The 26,452-nt window shown below is 45.1% G+C and overlaps 1 protein-coding gene across 1 annotated transcript in view; it reads right to left on the bottom strand.

The window, feature by feature from the left end:
• Positions 1-197: 197 nt before the first annotated feature.
• Positions 198-26,452, bottom strand: part of LOC123749874 (protein O-mannosyl-transferase TMTC1) — a 69,202-nt gene continuing 42,947 nt past the window's right edge. The window contains exons 2-6 of the mRNA XM_069337297.1: positions 8,598-8,733; positions 5,447-5,591; positions 2,329-2,589; positions 2,069-2,146; positions 198-427 (exon numbers count right to left, since the gene is read on the bottom strand). Coding sequence (XP_069193398.1) covers positions 278-427; positions 2,069-2,146; positions 2,329-2,589; positions 5,447-5,591; positions 8,598-8,733 — 770 coding nt within the window. The 3' untranslated portion in view covers positions 198-277. The remainder of the gene's footprint in view (positions 428-2,068; positions 2,147-2,328; positions 2,590-5,446; positions 5,592-8,597; positions 8,734-26,452) is intronic.

Here is a 26,452-nt window from a genome sequence, read left to right as displayed (position 1 = left end):
AACATTACATTATTTACCTTCATGTACCTACACCAAGTAAATACTTTACAGTATTATGTTCTCCAATTAAGAAAATGTCGGTTGGCTATGTTAGAACTAGAGCTTAGTTGGTCTCACACTCCCACACCTGTTGCCCGGATATAGCGGTAAAGAACAAAGGTGTAGCGAGTGTTGGGGAAATGATAAACAAATTCTGATCCGTTTCTATAAAAATCAATTAATCTAAAATAGTGCTCAGAAAGGATTCGAGTGCGACCTTTGGGTCTTGGAATGTATATCAGGACTTGTTGAGGCAGTGGGGGATGCTGGCGGGTGCCTGGAGATCTTGTGCCCGTCTCAGCTTCTCCATGTTCTCCAGCAGGAGGGTGTTGGAGGGCTCCTGCCCGTGCGCCGTCAGGTAGTGTCTCCAGGCGCGCGTGTAGTCGCCCTGGCGGGGGAAGAGAGAGAGGAGCAGCATTAGGATTTACGCTTGGGAATGCTAATGATTTTTGTTTTCCCTGTTTCTTATAAGTGATGGTAGAGACGATGCCTACAACCTCACTGTGCGACGGAGGAGACTAGTGAAGATAAGTTCTTTATTGGTCTAGGAACCACAAACACGAGAATGATCTAGCCAGGTGCAGTGTAAGTAGTATTTACTAGATACACAAATGTTTAGTGTTTGGTTATTTAATAGTTGTAAGACTGATAATAATTTGATATCTTCATAATATTTATACTTTCTCTAATGCTTCTCAAGACGTACATAATTTACTCTCTTACAGCCTATACATTCCAAAATTTTTAATTGAAATATAAGTTCATGACTGGAGCGTTGCCCAATAGCTTTGGAATTGATTAAATAGGGCGAGCCGTGACTAGTGTGTGCTAGTGATGGATGGGAGTGGCCTGGGGAGCCAGGCATACCTCTCGGTGCCTCAGTGGCTGAGAGCGTAAGGTGTTCCCCTTGGCGCCTTAACCCCTGTTACGTACTCCTAGCAGAATACGTATATAAATTTGAAATAGCATTTTTGTTTCCATTATATCATTGCCTGTATATGTACACACATTGTGTTTTAGTAAATTATCGTGTGGTGTGGCAGCGTCAGTGGACAGGAGCACGGTTGCCTTTGCACACGTCTATTACCTGATTGATACGGGAAAGCTGGACCTGTTCAGTTTGAGAGTTCCAGATGTCACTTTTATTTAGTTAGGAAATTGTTTATATACTGTAATTAAACAGGTGGCATTATACTTATATATTTTGTAAGCAACTATTATCTGTAATTTGCATTCTTGTGTGTTTTGAGAACAAGTGGTTGTTCAATTAGTTTTAAATATTAAAAAGTCCTTAGTTCCATCCCTCATCCTGGGATGAGGCAGACGGGAGGTGAGAATGTGGGTAGCGCCAGAGCGAGAGTCAGTAGCTTCGGGGAACCAGGAGGAGTAACATGTGGGAGATAAGTCTGTTACTTCTTGTTGTGCCATAGTTATTATATTATATTAAGAGTAATGACAATACTTTCGTTTGTTGTATAAGTTACTTTACCATCTGTGTTTTTATATTATACTGTCTTGAATATATATCTATATAATATTTTGTATCTATTCTTCAGTCCTAAAGGAAGAGTTTTATTTATGTGCTCATTACTTATCAAGGGGTTATACTGGTGACGCGCTTTAGAGAGCAGCAGTGGTATCCCTAGACGTAATTAAAGCTTGGCTGCTGTAGGGTCACGAGCCGTAACGAACGATAGGTAACAACCCCAGCGCAGGTGAATGTAAAGAACCCACAGTACAGTAAATGAACTCTAGAGAGAACCTTGAAGGTTCATCAGTTCGGCCATAAGTCATCATGTCATCATATCACAAACGACTCCTTATACGGTGGCATAAAAGTAATAACCTGAGAAGCGGGTTTAATGAGGCATAGCATTACTAAAGCTTACTTTGAGTCACGTTAAACAAACAGACTCTATACCACACCTTACTGCCAATATGGAGATATAAACAGTGTTAAGGGAGCCAGTGGTGGGAAGAAAGTTTGACATGAACATTATTACGAGTTGAAGAGGGAAGTGGAACAGACCTTAGCGTGGTAGAGGGCCCCCAGGTTGATGTGCGGGTGGGTGAGCGTCGGTTCCAACTCCACTGCTAGCAGGTAACTCTGCGAGAACATAATATAGTGTACATGTACCCTGGTGTAGTATTTCCTCTTCCAGTATGTGTCACTTCTTGACGTATTTCATTATTAACTTATTATTACCGTCGGATACCTTTATACAATTTTGGTAACTGTGAGAAACTGCTGCAGGGTCCTAATAATGCTCACGGTATGAAAGATCTCACCTGGGCGGCCTCATCTACGTTATGTCTGTCGTTGAGGAGGTCTCCATAGTGGGCGTGGAGACGGGCGCAGAGGTAGGGCAGCCTCGAGCAGTTGTGGGCGGCTTGTTGGGCGAGAGTGAAAGCGTCTTCAGTGCGGTTGGTGTGGGTGTAGAGGAGGGAGAGGTGGAAGAGCGCCTCCTGGTGGCCGGGGGACTGGTCGAGCACCTTCTGCAGCAGCTCTTCGCTCTCCAGGTAGCTCCTCTGCTGAAGCTTCACCCGCGCCTGCGTCAGGAGAGAGGAGGTAGCGAGAATCAGGGGCCAGATTCACGAAGCAGTTACGCAAGCACTTACGAACCTGTACATCTTTTCTCAATCTTCGGAGGCTTTGTTTACAATTATTAAGCAGTTAATGAGCTCCGAAGCACCAGGAGGCTGTTTATAACAATAACAACAGTTGATTGGGAAGTTTTCATGCTTGTAAACTGTTTAATAAATGTATCCAAAGATGTCAAAGATTGAGGAAAGATGTACACGTTCGTAAGTACTTGCGTATCTGCTTCGTGAATCTGGCCCCAGGATGACAAGCACTGGTCGCCATGCACCACCAAGGGGCTCACATCTACGTATAATCCGTCGGTAACTTTAGTTTAAAGTTTACGCGCCAGTATCCGCCTCCACGTTTTATTGTGTAACAACGCAAGACATTTATTTTGTCAGGAAACAGGCTCGGGGCCATAAAAGTTTGATGAGATTGACAGGTATGACGGCGAGTCAGGCCAAACGTGACCTCCTGTCAAGGCCACACGTGACCTGTCAAGGCCACACGTAGCTTTCTGTCATAACTCACAAGCGGAGATGACAGAATTATGCCTCTGACTGAAGAAAAAGACTTCGCGTAATATGACATATTTGTGTGACAGAATGTTTGTTTATATAGACGTGCTCACCTAGATGTGCTCACCTAGATGTGCTCACCTAGATGTGCTCACCTAGATGTGCTCACCTAGATGTGCTCACATTGCTGTGCTCACCTAGATGTGCTCACATTGCTGTGCTCACATGGATGTGAACATATCAAGGTGAACACAATCCTAACCCTCGTCCATTGAACATTGTTTTAGTTCAGTGCTTTGATTCAGTTGCACACGCATCCGTAGGTAATTGAGTTAAATAAATACAGAACTTTGTGGCTAAATACAGGTGGGTACAAGACCATGGCAGAGTGCCATGGTGGGAGTGGCTGGGAGCCAATAGGAAGGCGTGTAGGCGTGTAGGCACCTGTTCCTATATACTCGGGAAGCGCCTGATTTCACAATTCACAATCCGTGCGCGTTACCCGAGGCGCTCCGTGTTTACACAACATTTGCAAGATTTACAACCAATATTAAGCAAACGTTTAAGGTTTCCTTTGAAAATCTTTATTTTGGGAAGTTTAAATATTGTATGTTATTGGAGCTTGAAATACGATAGAGAAGTGTTCAGATTATTAACAAGAAAAACAAATTAAAGACCAGCCAGTTACGTGCTTAAAAATAGCATTTTTAATTATTAAACTTGCATTTAATGCATTCATAGCCTCTCGGTATCGAGTCTTCTTCAGAGAAAACCACGAACTAATTTTTATTTAAAAAGGTTAATACCGTATTTGCTGGCGAATACGACGCACGTTTTTCAACCATCTGACGAATCTATTGTATGTACACGATTGTATTTACAACGAATATATATATTGTATTTACATGATCAAAAAAATCACTCGTTCCCTCCAGCCAAACTCTCCACCTGAACATCACTTTTTAATAAATGTTTAAAACCTACTACATTTTATTTCCCATGAAACATTCTTGCAAAATGAGTTAATCTTACGCGCCGGCAGACACGGTACTTCCCAGCTGGTTTTGAAAGCTGAAATTCTAGCCACAATTCAGGGGTGATGGTGGAGAAGGTCAGAGGTGGGTCTTTATACTCGCGGCGGGGTCACGCTCGCGGCGGGGTCACGCTCGCGGCGGGGTCACGCTCGCGGCGGGCTGACGCTCGCGGCGGGCTGACGCTCGCGGCGGGGTCACGCTCGCGGCGGGCTGACGCTCGCGGCGGGGTCACGCTCGCGGCGGGCTGACGCTCGCGGCGGGCTGACGCTCGCGGCGGGCTGACGCTCGCGGCGGGCTGACGCTCGCGGCAGGGTCACGCTCGCTGGAATTACACGGTCGTTTTGCGTCATGCTTGGTGGGAATTGCTTTCATTTTGACCAAATATGACGTCTAAAGAATTCACTAAGGTTAAGCGTAACACGAATATGCTATCATGTGAGAGTGGACACGAAAATGAAAGAGAGAAGCAGAGACAAAGAGACACACACACACGCACGCGCGCACACACACACGCATGCGCGCACACACACACGCGCGCGCGCACACACACACACGCGCGCGCACACACGAGCGCACACGCACGCACATTTTTTCCCCCCGGTCTAGGCGTAAACAGATGGGCAGAGTTTCTTTCACCCTGGTGCCCCCGTTCCCTTAGCGGTAAATAGGTACCTGGCAATTAGACAGCTGCTACGGGCCGCTTCCTCTGTGTGTGTGTGTGTGCGTGTGTGTGTGTGTGTTTACTAGTTGTGTTTACTAGTTGTGTTTTTGCGGGGGTTGAGCTTTGCTCTTTTGGCCCGCCTCTCAACTGTCAATCAACTGTTTACTAACTACTTTTTTTTTTTTTTTTTTTTTTTTCTCTTCACACCACACACACACACACACACCAGGAAGCAGCCCGTGACAGCTGACTAACTCCCAGGTACCTATTTACTGCTAGGTAACAGGGGCACTTAGGGTGAAAGAAACTTTGCCCATTTGTTTCTGCCTCGTGCGGGAATCGAACCCGCGCCACAGAATTACGAGTCCTGCGCGCTATCCACCAGGCTACGAGGCCCCCAGGTGTGTGTGTGTGTGTGTGTGTGTGTGTGTGTGTGTGTGTGTGTGTGGATGTGTAAGAGAGAAATATATGTAATAGACATAATAGAGGAAAAATATATAGGTTAGAAAAGCGGGGTTCAAGACCTAATAGCTCGATTCTGCAGGCACAAATAGTAAATACAAATCAAAACTACCCACCAGTGGGTGAAGCAGAAGGCGGGATCACTCACCAGGTACACGGTGGAGGAGAGCATGTGGGGATGGCGGGTGAGGACGCTGGTGAAGGTAGATTCCGCCTCCTCCAGGCGACCAGTGTTGAGATACAGTTTTCCTAGACTCTCCTCGATCTCCGCCTCCCAGGCCACCGCTAGCGCCCTGTACAAGGCCCCACCACCATCATCATCCAGGGGTGAGAGAAAGGTAGAGACGTAGAGACTGGTAGAGTGGGAGGTGGTAGTAGTAGTGGTGGTATTGTGGAGATCAGCAGTCGCTGCTCTGCTAGTTATTCTTTGGCGATTATAGTTGTGAGATGAAGGTAATCAGTGCGGGTTTTGAACGTGTTGCCTGATTGACTGCGGGTTGGAGGTAAGTCTGTTTCTCTGTGAACACATTGAGAGAGATTGAGGGAGAAGCGGCGGAGACAGACTGTCTTTCCAGGACGGGCGAAAGACGCGAGAGGCAGGGTCATCTCCCTAACATTTAAATGGAACAGTGAATAGGAGAGAACTTCACCCTGTCCCAATAGTTTGTATCTCCCTTCCTCCCTTCCCTACAGTCTGTATCTCCCTTCCTCCCTTCCCTACAGTCTGTATCTCCCTTCCTCCCTTCCCTATAGTCTGTATCTCCCTTCCTCCCTTCCCTACAGTCTGTATCTCCCTACCTCTCTTCCCTATAGTCTGTATCTCCCTTCCTCCCTTCCCTACAGTCTGTATCTCCCTACCTCTCTTCCCTATAGTCTGTATCTCCCTACCACCCTTCCCTACAGTCTGTATCTCCCTTCCCTACAGTCTGTAACTCCCTACCACCCTTCCCTACAGTCTGTATCTCCCTTCCCTACAGTCTGTAACTCCCTACCACCCTTCCCTACAGTCTGTATCTCCCTTCCCTACAGTCTGTAACTCCCTACCACCCTTCCCTACAGTCTGTATCTCCCTTCCCTACAGTCTGTATCTCCCTTCCCTACAGTCTGTATCTCCCTACCACCCTTCCCTACAGTCTGTATCTCCCTACCACCCTTCCCTACAGTCTGTATCTCCCTACCACCCTTCCCTACAGTCTGTATCTCCCTACCACCCTTCCCTACAGTCTGTATCTCCCTCCCTTCCCTACAGTCTGTATCTCCCTACCTCCCTTCCCTACAGTCTGTATCTCCCTTCCTCCCTTCCCTACAGTCTGTATCTCCCTACCTCCTTTCCCTACAGTCTGTATCTCCCTTCCTCCCTTCCCTACAGTCTGTATCTCCCTTCCCTACAGTCTGTATCTCCCTACCTCCCTTCCCTACAGTCTGTATCTCCCTTCCTCCCTTCCCTACAGTCTGTATCTCCCTTCCTCCCTTCCCTACAGTCTGTATCTCCCTACCTCCCTTCCCTACAGTCTGTATCTCCCTTCCTCCCTTCCCTACAGTCTGTATCTTCCTAATTTTCTTCCCTACAGTCTGTATCTCCCTTCCTCCCTTCCCTACAGTCTGTATCTCCCTTCCTCCCTTCCCTACAGTCTGTATCTCCCTACCTCCCTTCCCTACAGTCTGTATCTCCCTTCCCTACAGTCTGTATCTCCCTTCCTCCCTTCCCTACAGTCTGTATCTCCCTACCACCCTTCCCTACAATCTGTATCTCCCTTCCTCCCTTCCCTACAGTCTGTATCTCCCTTCCCTACAGTCTGTATCTCCCTACCTCCCTTCCCTACAGTCTGTATCTCCCTTCCCTACAGTCTGTATCTCCCTTCCCTACAGTCTGTATCTCCCTACCTCCCTTCCCTACAGTCTGTATCTCCCTTCCTCCCTTCCCTACAGTCTGTGTCTCCCTACCTCCTTTCCCTACAGTCTGTATCTCCCTACCTCCTTTCCCTAGAGTCTGTATCTCCCTCCCTCCCTTCCCTACAGTCTGTATCTCCCTACCTCCTTTCCCAACAGTCTGTATCTCCCTACCTCCTTTCCCTACAGTCTGTATCTCCCTACCCCCCTTCCCTACCGTCTGTATTTCCCTACCTCCCTTCCCTACAGTCTGTATCTCCCTTCCACCCTTCCCCTACAGTCTGTATCCCTCTACTTCTCTTCCCTACAGTCTGTATCTCCCTACCTCCCTTCCCTACAGTCTGTATCTCCCTTCCTCCCTTCCCTACAGTCTGTATGTCCCTCCCTTACCTATAGCCTGCATTTCCTTCTCTTCCTGCTGATGGGATGTATCATTGTTTAAACATAATGTTCACTGTTCAAGAATGGCTTCCATGTAAGTTTGTGTTCAGTGTTACGTAAGGAACTGAGGTCCTTAATGTGGAGACATGTTTTCAGGCTAAGCCAGTTTCCCTGGCGTGGCCCCCATCATAAATTGGCTAGAGAAATGATTTAGAAACTGTTTGTAGATTGATAGATTGATAGATTGCTTGTAGAGAATTAGTCAAAATATTAACCCAACCGGCACGTATGAAGCGACAATGTTTTGAAGTGTCGTGGAGACGAATAGACAAATAAGTTACGACTTATCAAGTCGTAACTTGATAAGTCGTATTTACCTTCGTATCATATGTGTGGGTTGGGATTTTTTTGTCTCTCTCGTTTTAATATATTGATTCATATATATATGTCGTATCTAGTAGCCAGAACGCACTTCTCAGCCTACTATGCAAGGCCCGATTTGCCTAATAAGCCAAGTTTTCCTGAATTAATATATTTTCTCTAATTTTTTTCTTCTGAAATGATAAAGCTACCCATTTCATTATGTATGAGGTCAATTTTTTTTATTGGAGTTAAAATTAACGTAGATATATGACCGAACCTAACCAACCCTACCTAACCTAACCTAACCTATCTTTATAAGTTAGGTTAGGTTAGGTAGCCGAAAAAGTCAGGTTAGGTTAGGTTAGGTAGGTTAGGTAGTCGAAAAACAATTAATTCATGAAAACTTGGCTTATTAGGCAAATCAGGCCTTGCATAGTAGGCTGAGAAGTGCGTTCTGGCTACTAGGTACGACATATATATATATATATATATATATATATATATATATATATATATATATATATATATATATATATATATATATATATATATATATATATATATATATATATAATATATAATATATAATATATTTTAGACCTACTATAGCTCACTAAAAGTAATACTGAAATAAAGAAAGGGATGAGAAGGGCGTGCGGGCGTACCTCTTGTAAAGCATCTCGGCCTGATTGTTGTTGTGTAGAGTGAGCATGAGTGTGGCGGTGTTGACCAGCGCCACGGTGTGCTCCGGGTCCAGCCTCAGGGCCGCCTCGTAGTGCCGCAGTGTCGCTTCCCGACGACCTGAAACACGGACATGATGTGGCTCTCAGTGCCACCTTGTGCCACTCATCACACAAGTGTGGTATAATGTGTGTATTATGGGGCCTTCGACCTGTTACTCACTTGGGTCTGTTACTCACTTGGGTCTGTTACTCACTTGGGTCTGTTACTCACTTGGGTCTGTTACTCACCTGGGTCTGTTACTCGCCTGGGTCTGTAACTCGCCTGGGTCTGTTACTCACTTGGGTCTGTTACTCACTTGGGTCTGTTACTCACTTGGGTCTGTTGCTCACTTGGGTCTGTTACTCACCTGGGTCTGTTACTCGCCTGGGTCTGTTACTCGCCTGGGTCTGTTACTCACTTGGGTCTGTTACTCACCTGGAAAGTTATTTGTGAATAGGGGTATGGCTGGCGCAGGCGCACTTTGAACTATGCTCCTAAGCGATGTTCTCTTTTTGTTCTAGACACTTAAGAGAGAGAGATTGTACGCGCCTGAGAGGATCGCAGACGGCGAACGTCTTAGTAGGTCTAAGATGTTGATCATGAAGTCCTCGCCCGGCTGATGTGTCGATCCTGCCCCGTAGACATTCAATCCCGTAATCTGACAATTTGGCTGAGTCTCTCTCTCTCTCTCTCTCTCTCTCTCTCTCTCTCTCTCTCTCTCTCTCTCTCTCTCTCTCTCTCTCTCTCTCTCTCTCTCTCTCTCTCTCTCTCTCTCTCTCTCTCCCATGATAATCTTGCAGCAATTTTGGGAGAATGAGATTTACCCGAGACTCGTTTTTATTTAATTTCTGAAGCAAAATGAAGATTCCTATTTTGCGAGGCGTGTACGAGTCTTAAGTGGCTCGGATATTGCCCCAGCGTCTTTAAGAGTCCCTCCGTGAATGGCACGATGGTAGCATATATAATGGATACCTTACTGTATAAATATTGAAGAAAAAACTAACATTGTAAAGGTGGAAGTGGGTAAATATTTCGACCCCCTTTTACCCTTATCTTATTCTACTAATTTGTTCAAATTTATCATGCTGAAAGATGTGCATAACTTGATAGTTTCATGCATAAATAAGTAAGAAAATAATAGAACAACTCCGTTATTTTCAGTTATTATGTTATGGTACATTATTATGTGTTAATATGGTTCACTATTTTCGGTTAATATGGTTCGTGTTATAAAAGTGTATATACGCGAGCCTCGTATTGGAGGAGCTTGTAATAACCAGTTTATATCGGCGGGAGATAGTCATTATGTATCAGTCATAATAACGTAGTAGTTCTTAAGCAATCTTAAGAGAGAATGTGACTTCTGGAGGAGGTTGACGTCACACGCTCCTTCGTGTGACCTACACCACACAACTGGGGAGTGAACCGAACTCATATACGACGTCATTTTTAGCTAAATAATATTATATATATATATATATATATATATATATATATATATATATATATATATATATATATATATATATATAATATGTATTTGTTTCATGGTGACCTAGTCTATTTTTTGAAGCCAGATTAGATATGTAAGGGTTTAGCTAAATATTCAGCGTTAAAGAAGGGTTTAGTTCTTCCCCAAGCTTCTTGAGGTAAATCGGTGTACTATTTGCCTTTTTGCGAACATTTTTGCGGTGGTTTTTGGCCTTAAATCCTTGCTAATCATGAGATCTTTTTTCGCATTTGCAATGTTTCAATATCAACACTATCCAGCAGATATCTGGTAACTCTATCATCATTGCAGATGATGAGTCACAATAACGTTGCTGAAGATTAGATATCTTGATAATTCTCCAGGACGGACTTTATAAGTTCTTATTCTTTTCATATTTTTGGCTTGAGTGTGTGTGTCACTACCTAGTCTCGGACCCCTGCATTTATCAACATTTTTTTAACCTTCTAAAGTTATTTCTTTCCTAACTTTTGTATTGTCTGCAAATATTGCTGTTCACTCCTGAACTTTAATCGTTTATATGTACAGTAAAGAATAGGGGGTCTAGGATAAGGCCTTGTGGCATTCCACTTATAACTATTTCCCATTGTGACTGAACTCCATTTATACAAATCTTTTGTTTTGCTTTCAAATAATCGCGCCCTTATCCAGCTTAGCATAGTTCTTCAGTACCACGAGTTTCTTCCAGTCACTCGTGAGGCCCAGTATCAAAACCTTCGCTGAAGTCAAGGTACACAACGTGATAATTGGTACCACTGTAAACTGCCTCAAATATGCTGGAATATAATAAATGGAAATTCATGGAACATGAATTTCCCTTCACAGCCCTTTGTAAAGCCATGTTGAGACTCCCTTATCAATCTGTGTTTCACAAGTTGTACGTGAATATCTTTTCCGATTATGGATTCAAGCAGTTTTCCCACAATATACGTTTAGCTAATTGGTCGATAATCCGATGGAAGTGATACTTTCCCCCTTCCTGAAGACTGGTCCTACATTGACAACCCTCCGCGATTCCGTAGAGTTTAATGTCATTAAATATGAATGTCAAGGTCTCACTCAGCTCTTGTATGATCGTGGGACCCAGGCAAATTTTTCGTCTGAGCCTGGGGATTGGTTTGGCTTTCATTTGTCTATGTGAAATTACTTCCTCCTTATTAATGACAATACAGTTCATGTGACCTTCCTTACCTCCTACATAGATTGGCCCAGTTGTTATCAAGTTCCTCTCTAACAAGTACAGAAACATAGGACTTAGAGTGCTACTTATTTCAGTATCATTATCAGTTACATGACCTAACTTATTTTCCCCAAGGACCAGCCTTCTCTTTAGTCTTTGGCGTATCTGAAAGAAACCTTTGACATAGTTTAATTCCTTTTCCACTCAAAAATAGAAGAATTTTTCAGACGGACTCGTTTTAATTTTAAATAAAGACTAAATATTAGAAAACAAATATCAGTCTGGGAGCCAGTCGGCCGAGCGGACCGCACGCTGGACTTGTGATCCTGTGGTCCCGGGTTCGATCCCGGGCACCGGCGAGAAACAATAGGCAGAATTTCTTTCACCCTATGCCCCTGTTACCTAGCAGTAAATAGGTACCTGGGTGTTAGTCAGCTGTCACGGGCTGCTTCCTAGGGGTGGAGGCTTGGTCGCGGACCGGGCCGCGGGGACACTAAAAACCCGGAAATCATCTCAAGATAACCTCAAGATAACGGGCTCCCAGATTCCAGACAGCTTGAGCAGCTCGTTCATGATTCAGGATCACCTGTTTCCCGTGGACACCGAGGACACCGAGCATCTAACTTTCAGATTCAAACCAATGCCTCTTCCAGGAGAGGAAAATGGTTAATCTCATTCCAGTTTCCAGAGGAGCGTATCCGTCATGACGTGAGCCGCTCGTTCCAGCTTCATCAGTGTCTTTCACTGCGCAAATTTGATCGGAATATTTGGTCGTCTGGTCGCTGCATAGTGTGAATGTCGTCTGGTCGCTACACGGGGTGAATATCGTCTGGTCGCTACACGGGGTGAATGTCGTCTGGTCGCTACACGGTGTGAATGTCGTCTGGTCGCTACACGGGGTGAGTGTTGTCTGGTCGCTACACGGGGTGAATGTCGTCTGGTCGCTACACGGTGTGAATGTCGTCTGGTCGCTACACGGTGTGAATGTCGTCTGGTCGCTACACGGGGTGAATGTCGTCTGGTCGCTACACGGGGTGAATATCGTCTGGTCGCTACACGGGGTGAATGTCGTCTGGTCGCTACACGGTGTGAATGTCGTCTGGTCGCTACACGGGGTGAATATCGTCTGGTCGCTACACGGTGTGAATGTCGTCTGGTCGCTACACGGTGTGAATGTCGTCTGGTCGCTACACGGGGTGAATGTCGTCTGGTCGCTACACGGGGTGAATGTCGTCTGGTCGCTACACGGGGTGAATATCGTCTGGTCGCTACACGGTGTGAATGTTGTCTGGTCGCTACACGGGGTGAATGTCGTCTGGTCGCTACACGGGGTGAATGTCGTCTGGTCGCTACACGGTGTGAATGTCGTCTGGTCGCTACACGGGCTGAATGTCGTCTGGTCGCTGCACGGGGTGAGTGTCGTCTGGTCGCTACACGGGGTGAGTGTCGTCTGGTCACTACACGGGGTGAGTGTCGTCTGGTCGCTACACGGGGTGAGTGTCGTCTGGTCGCTACACGGGCTGAATGTCGTCTGGTCACTACACGGGGTGAGTGTCGTCTGGTCGCTTCACGGGGTGAGTGTCGTCTGGTCGCTACATGGGGTGAGTGTCGTCTGGTCGCTACACGGGGTGAGTGTCGTCTGGTCGCTACACGGGGTGAGTGTCGTCTGGTCGCTACACGGGGTGAATGTCGTCTGGTCGCTACACGGGGTGTATGTCGTCTGGTCGCTACACGGGGTGAGTGTCGTCTGGTCGCTACACGGGGTGAATGTCGTCTGGTCGCTACACGGGGTGTATGTCGTCTGGTCGCTACACGGGGTGAGTGTCGTCTGGTCGCTACACGGGGTGAATGCAGTTCCTTCTATCAATTTGCCGCTCCGGAACAAATGTAACTGTTCTTCTTAACAAGAATCATGCTAACCCAACCAACCCACCTACCCCTATCGCGGCCGCTGCAAGGACAACGTGAATATTAGGATGCTTTAATGTTCATTAACACGTTGTATTTTGAACGGATCGGTTGATTTCATAAGGCATAAGACGTATTGGGGGAGAGGAATGGTTGGTAAATGAACCTTTTACCCAAGATGAGCCACTAAATCCCTTCACTTTCCCCCCCCCCCTCTACCCCTCAACTTTACCTTTCCTTCCCGTTTACCCTCACCTTGCCCCTCTTCCCTTCACCTTCCCCCTTACCTTCCAAATGTGGGAATAATCATACGTCACCAGAGCTTTCATTAACGGTCCTTTGACTAGTTGATCCTCTCCTCCACAAGTGCCAGTCTCCGCCGCCTTGACGGTCTTCCCGTTGATGGGATTAAGCAGGCAGTGTGTAGCCTCCCTACCTCTTGACTCGCCATTACCAGGGAAACTGATATATGACTATTAGGATTGACTCTCAAAACAGAACGAGTGCACGTGGAGCAATTGGTGAGTAGGGGAAAATGCGACAAAACATGCTTCTTTCTCTCTCTCTTCCGCTCCTAACCATCCATTCTCCCCCCCCCCCACTCCTTTCCCACCGCACGTTCTAGCCAATACCCATCCTACTCAAAGCCCCTAATGAATGACCGTGAGACACAGGGCATCGGAAGGCTTCAGTGATACAGAGTCTGTTCCAGTCCTTGGACTCAGGATGGAAATCGGAGGAAACGTCAGTTAAATTTGTTATATATCACTGAGGAGTTAAAGACTGTAGATGTTAGTGGTTTGATACCTGGGAAACCTGCCATTACCAGTGTGTGTGTGTGTGTATCGCCTCGGGGCATGCGACTTGCAGGCTTAAGAATTTCATTCAGTTAAATGCAGACAGTGTGTTTTCTTTATAAATAAAATATATACAAATTTAAATAGATATATAAGAGTATGTAAACCAAAAAAGAGATGCATACTGTGTTCTGTGTCAGTTGTTGGTCTGAAGGTACTTCAGGCCATACGAATATAGGAAAACCAAAATTGAGAAAATAGAAGATTTTACAGTTATTGCCGAAAACTGTGATGGGTTTAAACCCGAAATGTATGAATATATTGAAAATATTTTTAATTTCTGTTATACTTATTCTGCAAGAACACTGGCTTAAACTTAGTGAATATGAAAACTTTATTAAATTTGTAGATGGACTAGTTACAGTGCCAGCCCTGAAATGTCGGATTTCAGGGCGAGGCACGTGGGTCTTCCATGTCAAGTCCAGGAAGACCCTACGGCGGTACTGCCATCCCGTGGCATAGCAACATGCTGGGTAAAGTATGTTGTTTATGCCATACCAGGGCGCGTTACTGCTGGACTTGTGTTCTACAAGTATCTCACCGGCATTATCAACGGTGGAGATGTGCACGATGCTAACCTCAAGGTGACAGGTGACCTGACCTCAAGGTGGCAGGTGACTTAACCTCAAGGTGACAGGTGACTTAACCTCAAGGTTGTAACACGGGGTAGGGTTTCTCTCTACATATCTTTCCTTCTTTGCCCTCTACCCGTATTCTTACTTTTTATTCTCTACCAAGGGACTCCAAAACTTTTACCAAAGCCAACTCCACGCCACGTGGTCCTAAGACGATTGACCGACTTAGGATTCTACAACCCGTATGACGTGACCTAGGCTATGAGCAAAACCCTAGAGTCGCCTCCGCCGCCACCACCAGACCAGTAACACAGAGCAATGATCGAGGTCTGGATCGATCACGCTAATTAATCAACCTTGGGGCTTGACCCCCACTATAACCGATGACCTTGAGAGTTCTTAAGTGTGGAATTAATTAGACGGGAATGATGAATTCCGATTCGATGTTAGAATCGGCGCCCAATACAACTCTGCCTCGTGTGGACCACGTGACCAGGACAAGTTCACATAACTTGAACCTACACATGGAAATAATAAAAATGCAAATTAATAACTAATTAATTTATTAAAAGAAACTAAGACAAAATCTAAATATGTTCACTCCCTGTCACTTTAACACTCCCTACTTGACCTGAATGCAATGAGTTGACTAGTCCTATACATAACAATAGCAACTATACCTCTATGTTTTACCAGCTAAAGATGTTGGGCTGGTCTTGGGGAGAGGTAAGATGGTTGGCCTCTCCCAGTTGATCTTGTCTCCACACTGATCTCTTCCTCGTCTGGTCTACCCCAGACTAGAGCATTGTATCCTTCCGCCTAGTCAAAGTTCTACCCAGTTACTAGCAAGGTTTAAGTTATAACAATTAACCTCTGTTGTACTTAATTGATCCAGACTGGTTGAATTATTTTACTGAAATTAAATTACACAAACATCTAACGGCAGAGCTGTTCCCGATCCCCAAAATGGTTAATTGAACTTTGAGAAATAGTAGACATGTCAACCCTGATGACCTATGACCGCCGGTCACTCCGCCTTACAAGTTAGATCTGATTCGTGACGTCACTGATGGTGACTTAAACTCAATAATTAGAATACTCTTGATATTGTACCCAGTACTATTATACAATACAATTTTAATACAAAATGAATAAAGGCTAATTTCTCTAAATTACTGAATAATATAGGATGATTCATTATACGCAGCTTATGAACAAAGCGTCGGTTATTTTCACCGCGAATTCCCCTGGGGTCAGGTCCCCAGGTCACCACGCGGGCTCAGGTTCCCGTTCTCTTTTGTCGATAAACCACTCTGGATAATTCTTACAACAGCCTAGTTTGTTACAACCCCCCCCCCGCACAAGCACTTAGTAAACCTTGTTAATTTGTTAAAAAATCAGGAGGTTTAGTATCCAAACCCAGAATTCAACTCATGCCACAAACAAAAGCTAACCTAACTAATAAAATTTGACAAATAATAGTCCAACATCATAATAAATATGTTCACATTTCATAAGTTTCTCAGCTGTCAACTGACAGCAATCCTCTAACATCAAGAAACATACATCCTATCCTTACTGACATAGCTGAATAACATGTCCCTACTCTACCATCAAAGACTAGCTATTAAACTCCCTTGGCTCTTCACTAGCCAAGTCCATGTGTCCTCTAGAGCCGGCCACACCGTGCTCAAACAAACATTAAAGTTATATCTTCAGACTGAACTTTCAGTCATCCGGGAGCGTACTACAGAACTATCAGGTACACATCCGTGTACTAACCACTCCCCATCAATGTCAACCTTGACATGTTAAGGAACACACCTAATGTTTATTACATGTATCTAAAAATATAAAAAAAAAATTCCTCTACTATATCACAGGTTTCAGCTGACTGTACAGCCAAGTGTTCTCACTCACTAGAAGTGTCAATGTTTATATTGGTCCGCCTCTCCTGTGTTCAAACATTCTGCAAAAAATAGCACAACATAATTTTCCATAACCGTTTGTTCTGGGCTGAGACAATTACACAGGGGCTTCGATTTTGATTACTGATCAATTTATAGAGTTAAATTTTCATATATTATACCAGAATTATTTTAAATCTGTTTTTCAACATTTAAAAAGGATTGTGATTCTAACTCTGTTTTTCAACATTTAAACAAAAGTGTCCAGATGTTCTTTACACAGATGTTCAGAGCCACTTTGTTGTTTGTATCAATTGTTCATATTGAGTAATCGAGAAAAAAAAAATCGATGCTGCTGGATGCTGAATGTAGTCGCTGACGATGACGGTGTCGATCTTGCTTCTCCCCATGTGTAGACATCAATACCTGGTCCTCTTGTACTCCCATCCAGTACTCCTGAATGACGACAGAGTGTAGTAGAGCTGAGTGCCAAGTGACAGCTGTAGAATACTGTTACTTCGGCCATTAATCTTGCTCTCGACAGTCCACACGCCTTCATATCAATCACAGTTCACACGGCAGTCTTGATGTTAAACTTGACGGCGCAGATGACCACAGCCGAGCAGGACTGGATGTACCAACGGTGTCTCTTAGCAGGAGTGGTGTCAGAAGGTCGTAGAGGCGGGTTGCTTGTTTGCAGAACAGGTGAATCTCGTCTTCCATCATTGCTCACGTCATCTCAGGCGTTTCTTGATGTCACCAGGTTACTAGGCCGTAAACACCAACTGTGTATACCCTCGTACCGCCGACTTTAGGCCAAAGGAAACAATTTTGCGACCTTCTATTGGCGAGTCCCGGTACTCTGTAGGGAAACCGTGCCTTCCACCTGTGACCGCCTTACTTCTGCTTTCTTGTTACTTCAGATGACGTAATCATTAATCTTCCGGCGAAATTCTTGAGTACTGCTACGTGCTTTCCATTTCTTGACCTCTCCTCCAACACTGCTCGAATGGCTGCAGTCTTGATGACGCAGCAGGTGGGTAGTGGTGATCTCGAGACAGCTACCCCGGCGTTGTATGGCACCTCCGGTGACTGCTATAATGTGGACAGCTCGCTGGCCCTGACAACCTCGTTAGTGACGTGAGGCGTCGGCCGGGTGACTCTTGGACAGTCACTTATCCCCAAAGTAACTGATGTATGGGTTACTGGGTCTGGTGGGGGGAGGGCTTTGTGTAACGTGCCTCCCCCCTCGGTCTTTACAGACAAGGGTTCACGTGTGGCTGGAACAACTGGGTCGGTGTACCAATCAGACCTGGGAACAGGCAGACACAACACAGCGGAAGCATAGATATACTCTGGGTTTGGTGGGGGTGGAACCCAAGAGCACGGTAAAAGTTGCTACCTGAGTCAAGTATAGACATAGTACACCTCATTGCCTTTACAGGAAAATCTAATGAATACTAAATTATACTAACCAAGGAAGTTACTTTACTGTACAGCGCGAGATCTCGTCACCATAGGGTGGCGAGACTGCACCTGACTACTAATGAGCGATGACGAGGATCATCCTCATCTTCTGACTCGTCGGTGAAGCCATGAGTCAGCACTGCTGAGTCAGGAACTAGACCCGCTGAAGGCAGTTCTAATTCCTCTCTAGCATGATAATGTTTCAATTTATTCACATGAATTGTCCTTTCCACCTGGTCCTCGAACACTCCTTTTATAACAAGATTAACCGGCCCCGCCCTTTTAATTACTCTATATGGTCCTCGCCACCTCGGAGCTAGTTTCCTGCTCTGATTGGCGGGCGCAGCCTCATTCACTCTCAATACGAGGCTTCCTTCCGTCAACTCAAGAGGGCGCACTTTCTTGTCATAAAAATGAGCATACCGAGTCCGTGCCTTCTTGGACGCTTCAGCTGCAATATTCCATGCATTTCTCATTTTACCAAGGACCTCTGAAGGATAGTCCTCCCCGTATGCAACATTATGTCTGTTAAGCAGACCTGAGGGGAAATTGCATGAATTACCAGTAAACAAATGAAGTGGTTGGGTGTTAATTGATTGGTGGATGGCAGTATTCAAGGCGAACTGAACATAGGGTAGGTGTTCATCCCAGGTGTTTGCATCATGTTCAGCAAGGATTGCAAGCATATCCTTGACTGAACGATTAGTCTGTTCCGTCATTCCGTTTGCTTGTGGGTGGTAGGCCGTTGTAAAAGCCGAAGTTGTCTCTAAAATCTTACAAACTTCTCTAAATATATTCCCATTGAACTCTTGACCCCGGTCAGAGACTAAAACTTTAGGAGGTCCGAATACAGTAACGAACCTATGCAAGAACGCATCTGCAACCGTACGAGAATCCTTCTGAGGTAATGCAACTAGTGTAGTGTATCTAGACAGATGGTCAACTAGCACCAACACATATCTGTTACCTGAATGACTGTGGTGTAAATCAATCAGATCGGCCCCGACACGATCTAACGGTTCGCGAATTTCAGGGAATTCCTGAAGTGGGGCTTGTACCTTAAGGGTAACTTTCCTCCTCTGGCAACGAGGGCACGACTTCACGAAATTGATTACCTCAGAAAGTAATCCTGGAAAATAAAATAGAGACTTTGCTTTTAAGTGCGTTTTAAAGATCCCCGGATGCCCTGCAATTTTTGAAGCATGCGCAAGCTTTAACGCTGATGACCGCAACGCGTCCGGAATAACTAGCTGAAATACTGCCCTATCATTCTGGCTATTAACATAATACAGGACGCCCTGTTTCATTTCAAAATCATGAATAGGTAAATTCTTTTTCTTTTTCGGGTATTTTCCTCCCTCTAAATACTCAATAATCTCTTTCCATCTCGGCTCGTTCATCTGGTATTCTCTCATTTTATCCGATGGAATGGTTTCAATATTTTCATTAATCTGAACTGCCGCTATATTTCTACTTAGCGTGTCTGGCACAACATGTGCTGGACCAGGCTTGTACAAGATCTGGAATGAGTGGGCCGAAAGTTCGTGAGACCAGCGTGACATTCGTGGGCATTTCGTTCGCTTTTTAAATATGTGTGTTAATGCTCGATGGTCTGTGTAGATTACAAAATGCCGCTGAAATAGGTAAGGCTCGAAATACCTAACTGATTCTACTACTGCCAGTGCCTCCCGATCCGTAGCTGAATAACGAACTTCAGGTCCTTTGACCTTCCTACTGAAATAGGCTACTGGATGGGGTAAATTATCTGCGTCTCGCTGAATTAAGCACCCGCCTATAGCAATACCGCTGGCGTCAGTGTGCACTTCCCACTCTTTCTCAAAATCAGGGATAGCCAATACCGGTGTCGTGATTAGTTGGTGTTTCAGTTTGCGATAGGCCTCGTCATGTTCAGATTTCCACACAAACTTCGCATTTTTCTTTGTCAGATCAGTCAGGGGTGCTGAAATGCCAGCGAAACCTTCAATATGACGACGAAAATATCCGGCCGCCCCCAAAAACCTACGCACGTCCTTTGCTGTCCTTGGAGTAGGCATGTCAGCAATGGCGCGGCAAGAATCTGGGTCAGGTCAGATACCGTCTGGGCACACCTGGAACCCCAGATATTTGAATTTCTGAGCCGCCAGGGTGCACTTCTGAACATTCAGCCTGAAACCTGCCTGATCTAACAACTTCAAAGTCTCAGTCAAGTCCTGTAGGTGTTCCTCAAACGTCCTGGAATATATCACAACATCATCCAGGTACACTAAGGAATGCCTACCCAGTACCGGACTAAGGATAAAGTTGATGGCCCTCTGAAACGACGAAGGCGCTGTCTTTAAACCAAACGGCATCCTACGGAATTGATAAGTGTGCCTATCATCCGAGAATGCTGTTTTTTCCCTATCCTGTTCTGTCACCGGAATCGCCCAATACGCCGATTTTGCGTCAAGAGTTGAGAAATACTTAGCAGCACCAAATTGATCTATTATCTCCTGTATTCGGGGCAACGGATACACATCACCCTTAGTTAGTTCGTTCACCTTCCGGTAGTCTACACAGAAACGATAACTACCGTCCGGTTTCCGAACTAGCACAACAGGAGAGAGCCACGGTGACGTACTAGGCTCTATCACGCCCTGTCTCAACATTTTCTGGCACTCCTCCCTGATAATGTTCTTTGCCTGTTCTGGCAACCTCCACTGTCTTGTGTACACAGGCAAATGGTCACCAATTGGAATGGTGTGCTCAATCTTATCAAGGAGACCAATCTGGTCATCCTCTGTCGCAAACAATTTCGGGAATTTTCGTAAAACTCCTCTCAGTGCCTTCCTATCCGCCTGTGTAACATGTTGCAAATCAAGTCCTGATATTAATTTTTCTACTTCCTCTACATTCTGTGCAACATTTCTCGTCTCGTATTGTACTTTGGATGGTGTTTTAGTGTTCAACATATTCAGTGCACTACATTGTGCAGTGACGGCTGGCGTCTCAGCTGACACATGGTGAAAGATTTCTGTGTCCTCCACCATGGTTCCCTGAGATACCCTATCACCTGCCCTGAAGCGAAAAGTCTTATGTGAAAGATTGACAACTGGAATGAGTGCACCTTTATCGAGCACTACAACTAAGTGATGAGGAATTAATAAACTATCACATCTCCCAGCCACCTGAAGGGTGGTACCTGGTTGTATGTGACGTCCCACGGCTACTTTAATAAATTTAACAGAATGTGGTGGGCAACTCTGTTTGGTCAATGCATGCAATGCGCATGACCTCTTAACTGTGTCTGGAAGAAACTTAAAAATCAATTTTGGATAGTGCGCATTATATTTCAGCTTCCTCTTAATTGAAGCTACAACTGGGGGATGGTCGATCATCTCCACTGGGTAGGAAGTCTGTCCCAACTGCAACCTGCAGTTCCTAGCCCCTTTTTGAGCAGACAAGGAATAATCAAATCGCGACAGAAAATCAGTTCCCATTAAGATGTGACCAGGAAAATCAAGGTTCTCTACGATCGTCCATGTGTGAGGCTGCAATTCCCCATCAATCTCAAAATTAACTGTACCTTGACCTACGATCTCAATCTTTTCCCCATTGACCGCTGTTAATGTCTTTGCGCAACGTTGAAGACGTGCATACTTAAAATTGCTGAAGGCTGACTTTTTAATTACCGTTGCCTGGCTTCCTGTATCAACAAAAGCTGTCAATCTCACACCTTCCACTTTCACCTCAAAAGTAGGCCTACCTTCACTAGGAGCCTGCTTTCATGCTTTCGTAGGAGTGACTTCGCAATCCCTCTGTATATGCCCGCACTTCCAGCAGGAGTAACACCTCCGCGGATCTCTGTTGGTACCCCGCACAGGGTGGCTCGAACTTGCAGCTGAGGGCTACTTCCCGCCTGATGAACCCGCGCCACAGTTCCTCGGCTTGGCTCCCTCGCCTTTAATTAACGCCTCTACGTATGGCGACAACTGAGTGCCCGGCGTCTCCGTGCGCATCTGCCTGTCCAAGGCTGTGGCGGCCTGGGGTTGGGGTTGAGGTATGGTGTGGGTGGCCTGGGGTTGGGGTGTGGATGGAGGTTGGGGTTGAGGTATGGTGCGGGTGGCCTGGGGTTGGGGTGTGGATGGAGGTTGGGGTTGAGGTATGGTGTGGGTGGCCTCGGGTTGGGGTGTGGATTGAGGTTGGGGTTGAGGTATGGTGTGGGTGGCCTCGGGTTGGGGTGTGGATTGAGGTTGGGGTTGAGGTATGGTGTGGGTGGCCTCGGGTTGGGATGGGTATGGGGTGGCCTGGGGTTGGAATGGGTATGGGTACAGGTATGGGGTGGCCTGGGGTTGGAATGGGTATGGGTATGGGGTGGCCTGGGGTTGGAATGGGTATGGGTATGGGGTGGCCTGGGGTTGGAATGGGTATGGGTATGGGGTGGCCTGGGGTTGGAATGGGTATGGAGTGGCCTGGGGTTGGGGGAAGGGTTGGTATGGGAACTGAGGATGGGGTTGGTATGGGAATTGAGGATGGGGTTGGTACGGGAATTGAGGATGGGGTTGGTACGGGAATTGAGGATGGGGTTGGGGTTGTTGTAGTGGTGGATGAGGTGTACCTGAGCGGTCCCCAGTGGTGTCGGAAGAGATGCTGTCCTCTACACTTCCACTCCCACTGGTCCCTACTGACTGGTCACTATCTGGGTTAAACATTTTCTGTGATTCCTGGTGTGCCACGTCTCTTCTAAACTACCCTTTAGTACACCCTCGACCCGGACTCACTACAACCGTGATCTTACACAAATAAAAAAAAATTCACAACTCTTTTCCAAGAGAAAACTACTAAATTCCCAAAGTAGGAAATACACCGATTTATCGAGAGAATCGCTGAAGTGAATCCAATGAATGAGTGTCTGCCCTGCACTCGTGTCTGACCGTGAAATATCCCGGAGTTCTATTGCTGAAACCTAAGTCCTTTACGTTAAAAAAATTAAAGAATCTAATTTATATAAAACAATTTAAATGATAACGCAACTAACGCGCAGCACTCGTGATGGATTAATAAAGAATATTTACTGTACTTGAATACTAAACGCACTTGAAGTGAGCAGCGTGGCTACTGATGACTAATGGAGCGGGACCAGCTGCGCTGAAAAAAAACTAAGTCCCGCGCTTTTTCGCTTAAACGCTGAAAAATCAAAATTTTTGTTCTGAAGGAAAATAACTAGTTTTACGTTAATAAACCGCTCTAGCGATTAATATAGACACCCAGGACATATATAGGCTTACCAAAAATTGAATTTTTATCAAAAACTGCGTTTTTACTTAATTGCTGGACTGCCAATTTTTCTGACTCCGAGGGAAAAATATTCTATCACCCCAAATATCACAAAACTCCTTTAATTCACAAAAATTTGGGTCTCTCGTTCCCAGATATAAATAAGTCATTATTTAATACTGACGCTGTAGGCCGAACAATACTGACACATCGGGCGGTTTCAACACTCACTAATTCGAATTTTCGTCAAAATCCGAGATTTTCACCTCAAATGGACTCTGACAAAATTACAACACGATTTTCTCGAAAAATAACTAAATTCGGCAAAAATGTAATTATCACTGTTTAATGCTTCAGAACAGAATTACGTCCCTTGCGCGCACTACAGGGTAATACTGGCCCCAGAATATACACAAAACATGAAAATTCGAATTTCGCCAAAAAGTCGATTCTAGCCCGAACTGGACTTAGAAAATTTTCCACCTACGTGTCTACTGAAAACAGAATTCTAAGTCTAAAAACACAATTCTACCATCTTACTGGTAAAAACTAGAAAATATCACTCGCATCGACTGGGGAATCCTAATGGCACCCAGATCATACACGTGACCCACGAATACAAATTAATTACAGTTAACGACTTTCCGACGTTGACTTAGCCGAAAACTTATCCTGAAATACTTTGAAATATTCCACGGACTCTATTAAACATTTACACGCAACTTACTATCCCTTAAACTCCTTCACTTACTATAGTGACCGACCTATAGCCCTAAGTCTAGAGGGTTAACTACGCTCTAGAACCAACACCTCTGACTTAGACTAATACAACAGGGAATAGCAAAACTTAATGTACGCACTTAGCCTAATATGCAAGAAAATGCTAAACACTTGGATAAAAATTCTTTAACCGGGGATTGAATGTAAGGGAAAAAAAAATTAATCTCTAGAACAACGAAAATAAATGGAAATTACTTTATAAATTTAAGTATACTTAATTCAAAAATGCACTCGACTTAATCTTATAATTGCTCCTACCGGCTCGCCGTACCACACCTAGCCTAGGGGCCTCGACCATCTAGGTTCCAACAGAGCGACACGCAGCTTTCAGCAACAATTATGACTAGGGATGACTCAACCTCCACTAAGTGTGCGATCACTTAGTTGTTGAATCGCTGCTAGGTAGGTTACTAGTCCGTCCCTCGGAGGCCGCAACGCCCTTCACGGATTTCCGTTTTTCCTAGCATTTTGGGTCGTCTAATAACGCCCTCGGACTATCTACTGGCGTCCCACAGATATATCCGCCCAGACAGCCCACAAGGAACTGCTGTTGAGAGTATGGCGGCTCCCAACACCTCTGAATTAATTGCAATGGGTCGAGTATGGTACCTAGTCCAATCAACTCGGAGCGGTCTCCTTTTACAATAAAACTGAACAGCCTAATCTTATTAACTAAACCTTAATCGTATCAGCCCGCATGAACCCAAGATTCGCCAATCCCCACTCAAACGCACTGTTGTGAGGCGCACTGCTAATCCTGGCCCGCGGCTGTCTCCTTAGCATCCGCGCACATGTTCGAATGGCTAGACGCGTGAGCCTTTCAACAATTTCAAACAAAATTGTTGAAACCACCGCTGTGCACCATTGTTACACGGGGTAGGGTTTCTCTCTACATATCTTTCCTTCTTTGCCCTCTACCCGTATTCTTACTTTTTATTCTCTACCAAGGGACTCCAAAACTTTTACCAAAGCCAACTCCACGCCACGTGGTCCTAAGACGATTGACCGACTTAGGATTCTACAACCCGTATGACGTGACCTAGGCTATGAGCAAAACCCTAGAGTCGCCTCTGCCGCCACCACCAGACCAGTAACACAGAGCAATGATCGAGGTCTGGATCGATCACGCTAATTAATCAACCTTGGGGCTTGACCCCCACTATAACCGATGACCTTGAGAGTTCTTAAGTGTGGAATTAATTAGACGGGAATGATGAATTCCGATTCGATGTTAGAATCGGCGCCCAATACAACTCTGCCTCGAGTGGACCACGTGACCAGGACAAGTTCACATAACTTGAACATACACATGGAAATAATAAAAATGCAAATTAATAACTAATTAATTTATTAAAAGAAACTAAGACAAAATCTAAATATGTTCACTCCCTGTCACTTTAACACTCCCTACTTGACCTGAATGCAATGAGTTGACTAGTCCTATACATAACAATAGCAACTATACCTCTATGTTTTACCAGCTAAAGATGTTGGGCTGGTCTTGGGGAGAGGTAAGATGGTTGGCCTCTCCCAGTTGATCTTGTCTCCACACTGATCTCTTCCTCGTCTGGTCTACCCCAGACTAGAGCATTGTATCCTTCCGCCTAGTCAAAGTTCTACCCAGTTACTAGCAAGGTTTAAGTTATAACAATTATCCTCTGTTGTACTTAATTGATCCAGACTGGTTGAATTATTTTACTGAAATTAAATTACACAAACATCTAACGGCAGAGCTGTTCCCGATCCCCAAAATGGTTAATTGAACTTTGAGAAATAGTAGACATGTCAACCCTGATGACCTATGACCGCCGGTCACTCCGCCTTACAAGTTAGATCTGATTCGTGACGTCACTGATGGTGACTTAAACTCAATAATTAGAATACTCTTGATATTGTACCCAGTACTATTATACAATATAATTTTAATACAAAATGAATAAAGGCTAATTTCTCTAAATTACTGAATACTATAGGATGATTCATTATACGCAGCTTATGAGCAAAGCGTCGGTTATTTTCACCGCGAATTCCCCTGGGGTCAGGTCCCCAGGTCACCACGCGGGCTCAGGTTCCCGTTCTCTTTTGTCGATAAACCACTCTGGATAATTCTTAAAACAGCCTAGTTTGTTACAAGGTGACAGGTGACCTAACCTCAAGGTGACAGGTGACCTAACCTCAAGGTGACAGGTGACCTAACCTCAAGGTGACAGGTGACCTAACCTCAAGGTGACAGGTGACCTAACCTCAAGGTGACAGGTGACCTAACCTCAAGGTGACAGGTAACCTAACCTCAAGGTGACAGGTGACCTAACCTCAAGGTGACAGGTGACCTAACCTCAAGGTGACAGGTGTCCTAA

Source organism: Procambarus clarkii, chromosome 4 (assembly GCF_040958095.1).
Source record: "Procambarus clarkii isolate CNS0578487 chromosome 4, FALCON_Pclarkii_2.0, whole genome shotgun sequence".
In the NCBI taxonomy this organism is placed as follows: Eukaryota; Metazoa; Arthropoda; class Malacostraca; order Decapoda; family Cambaridae; genus Procambarus; species Procambarus clarkii.
This window is presented reverse-complemented; position numbering and strand designations above follow the sequence as displayed.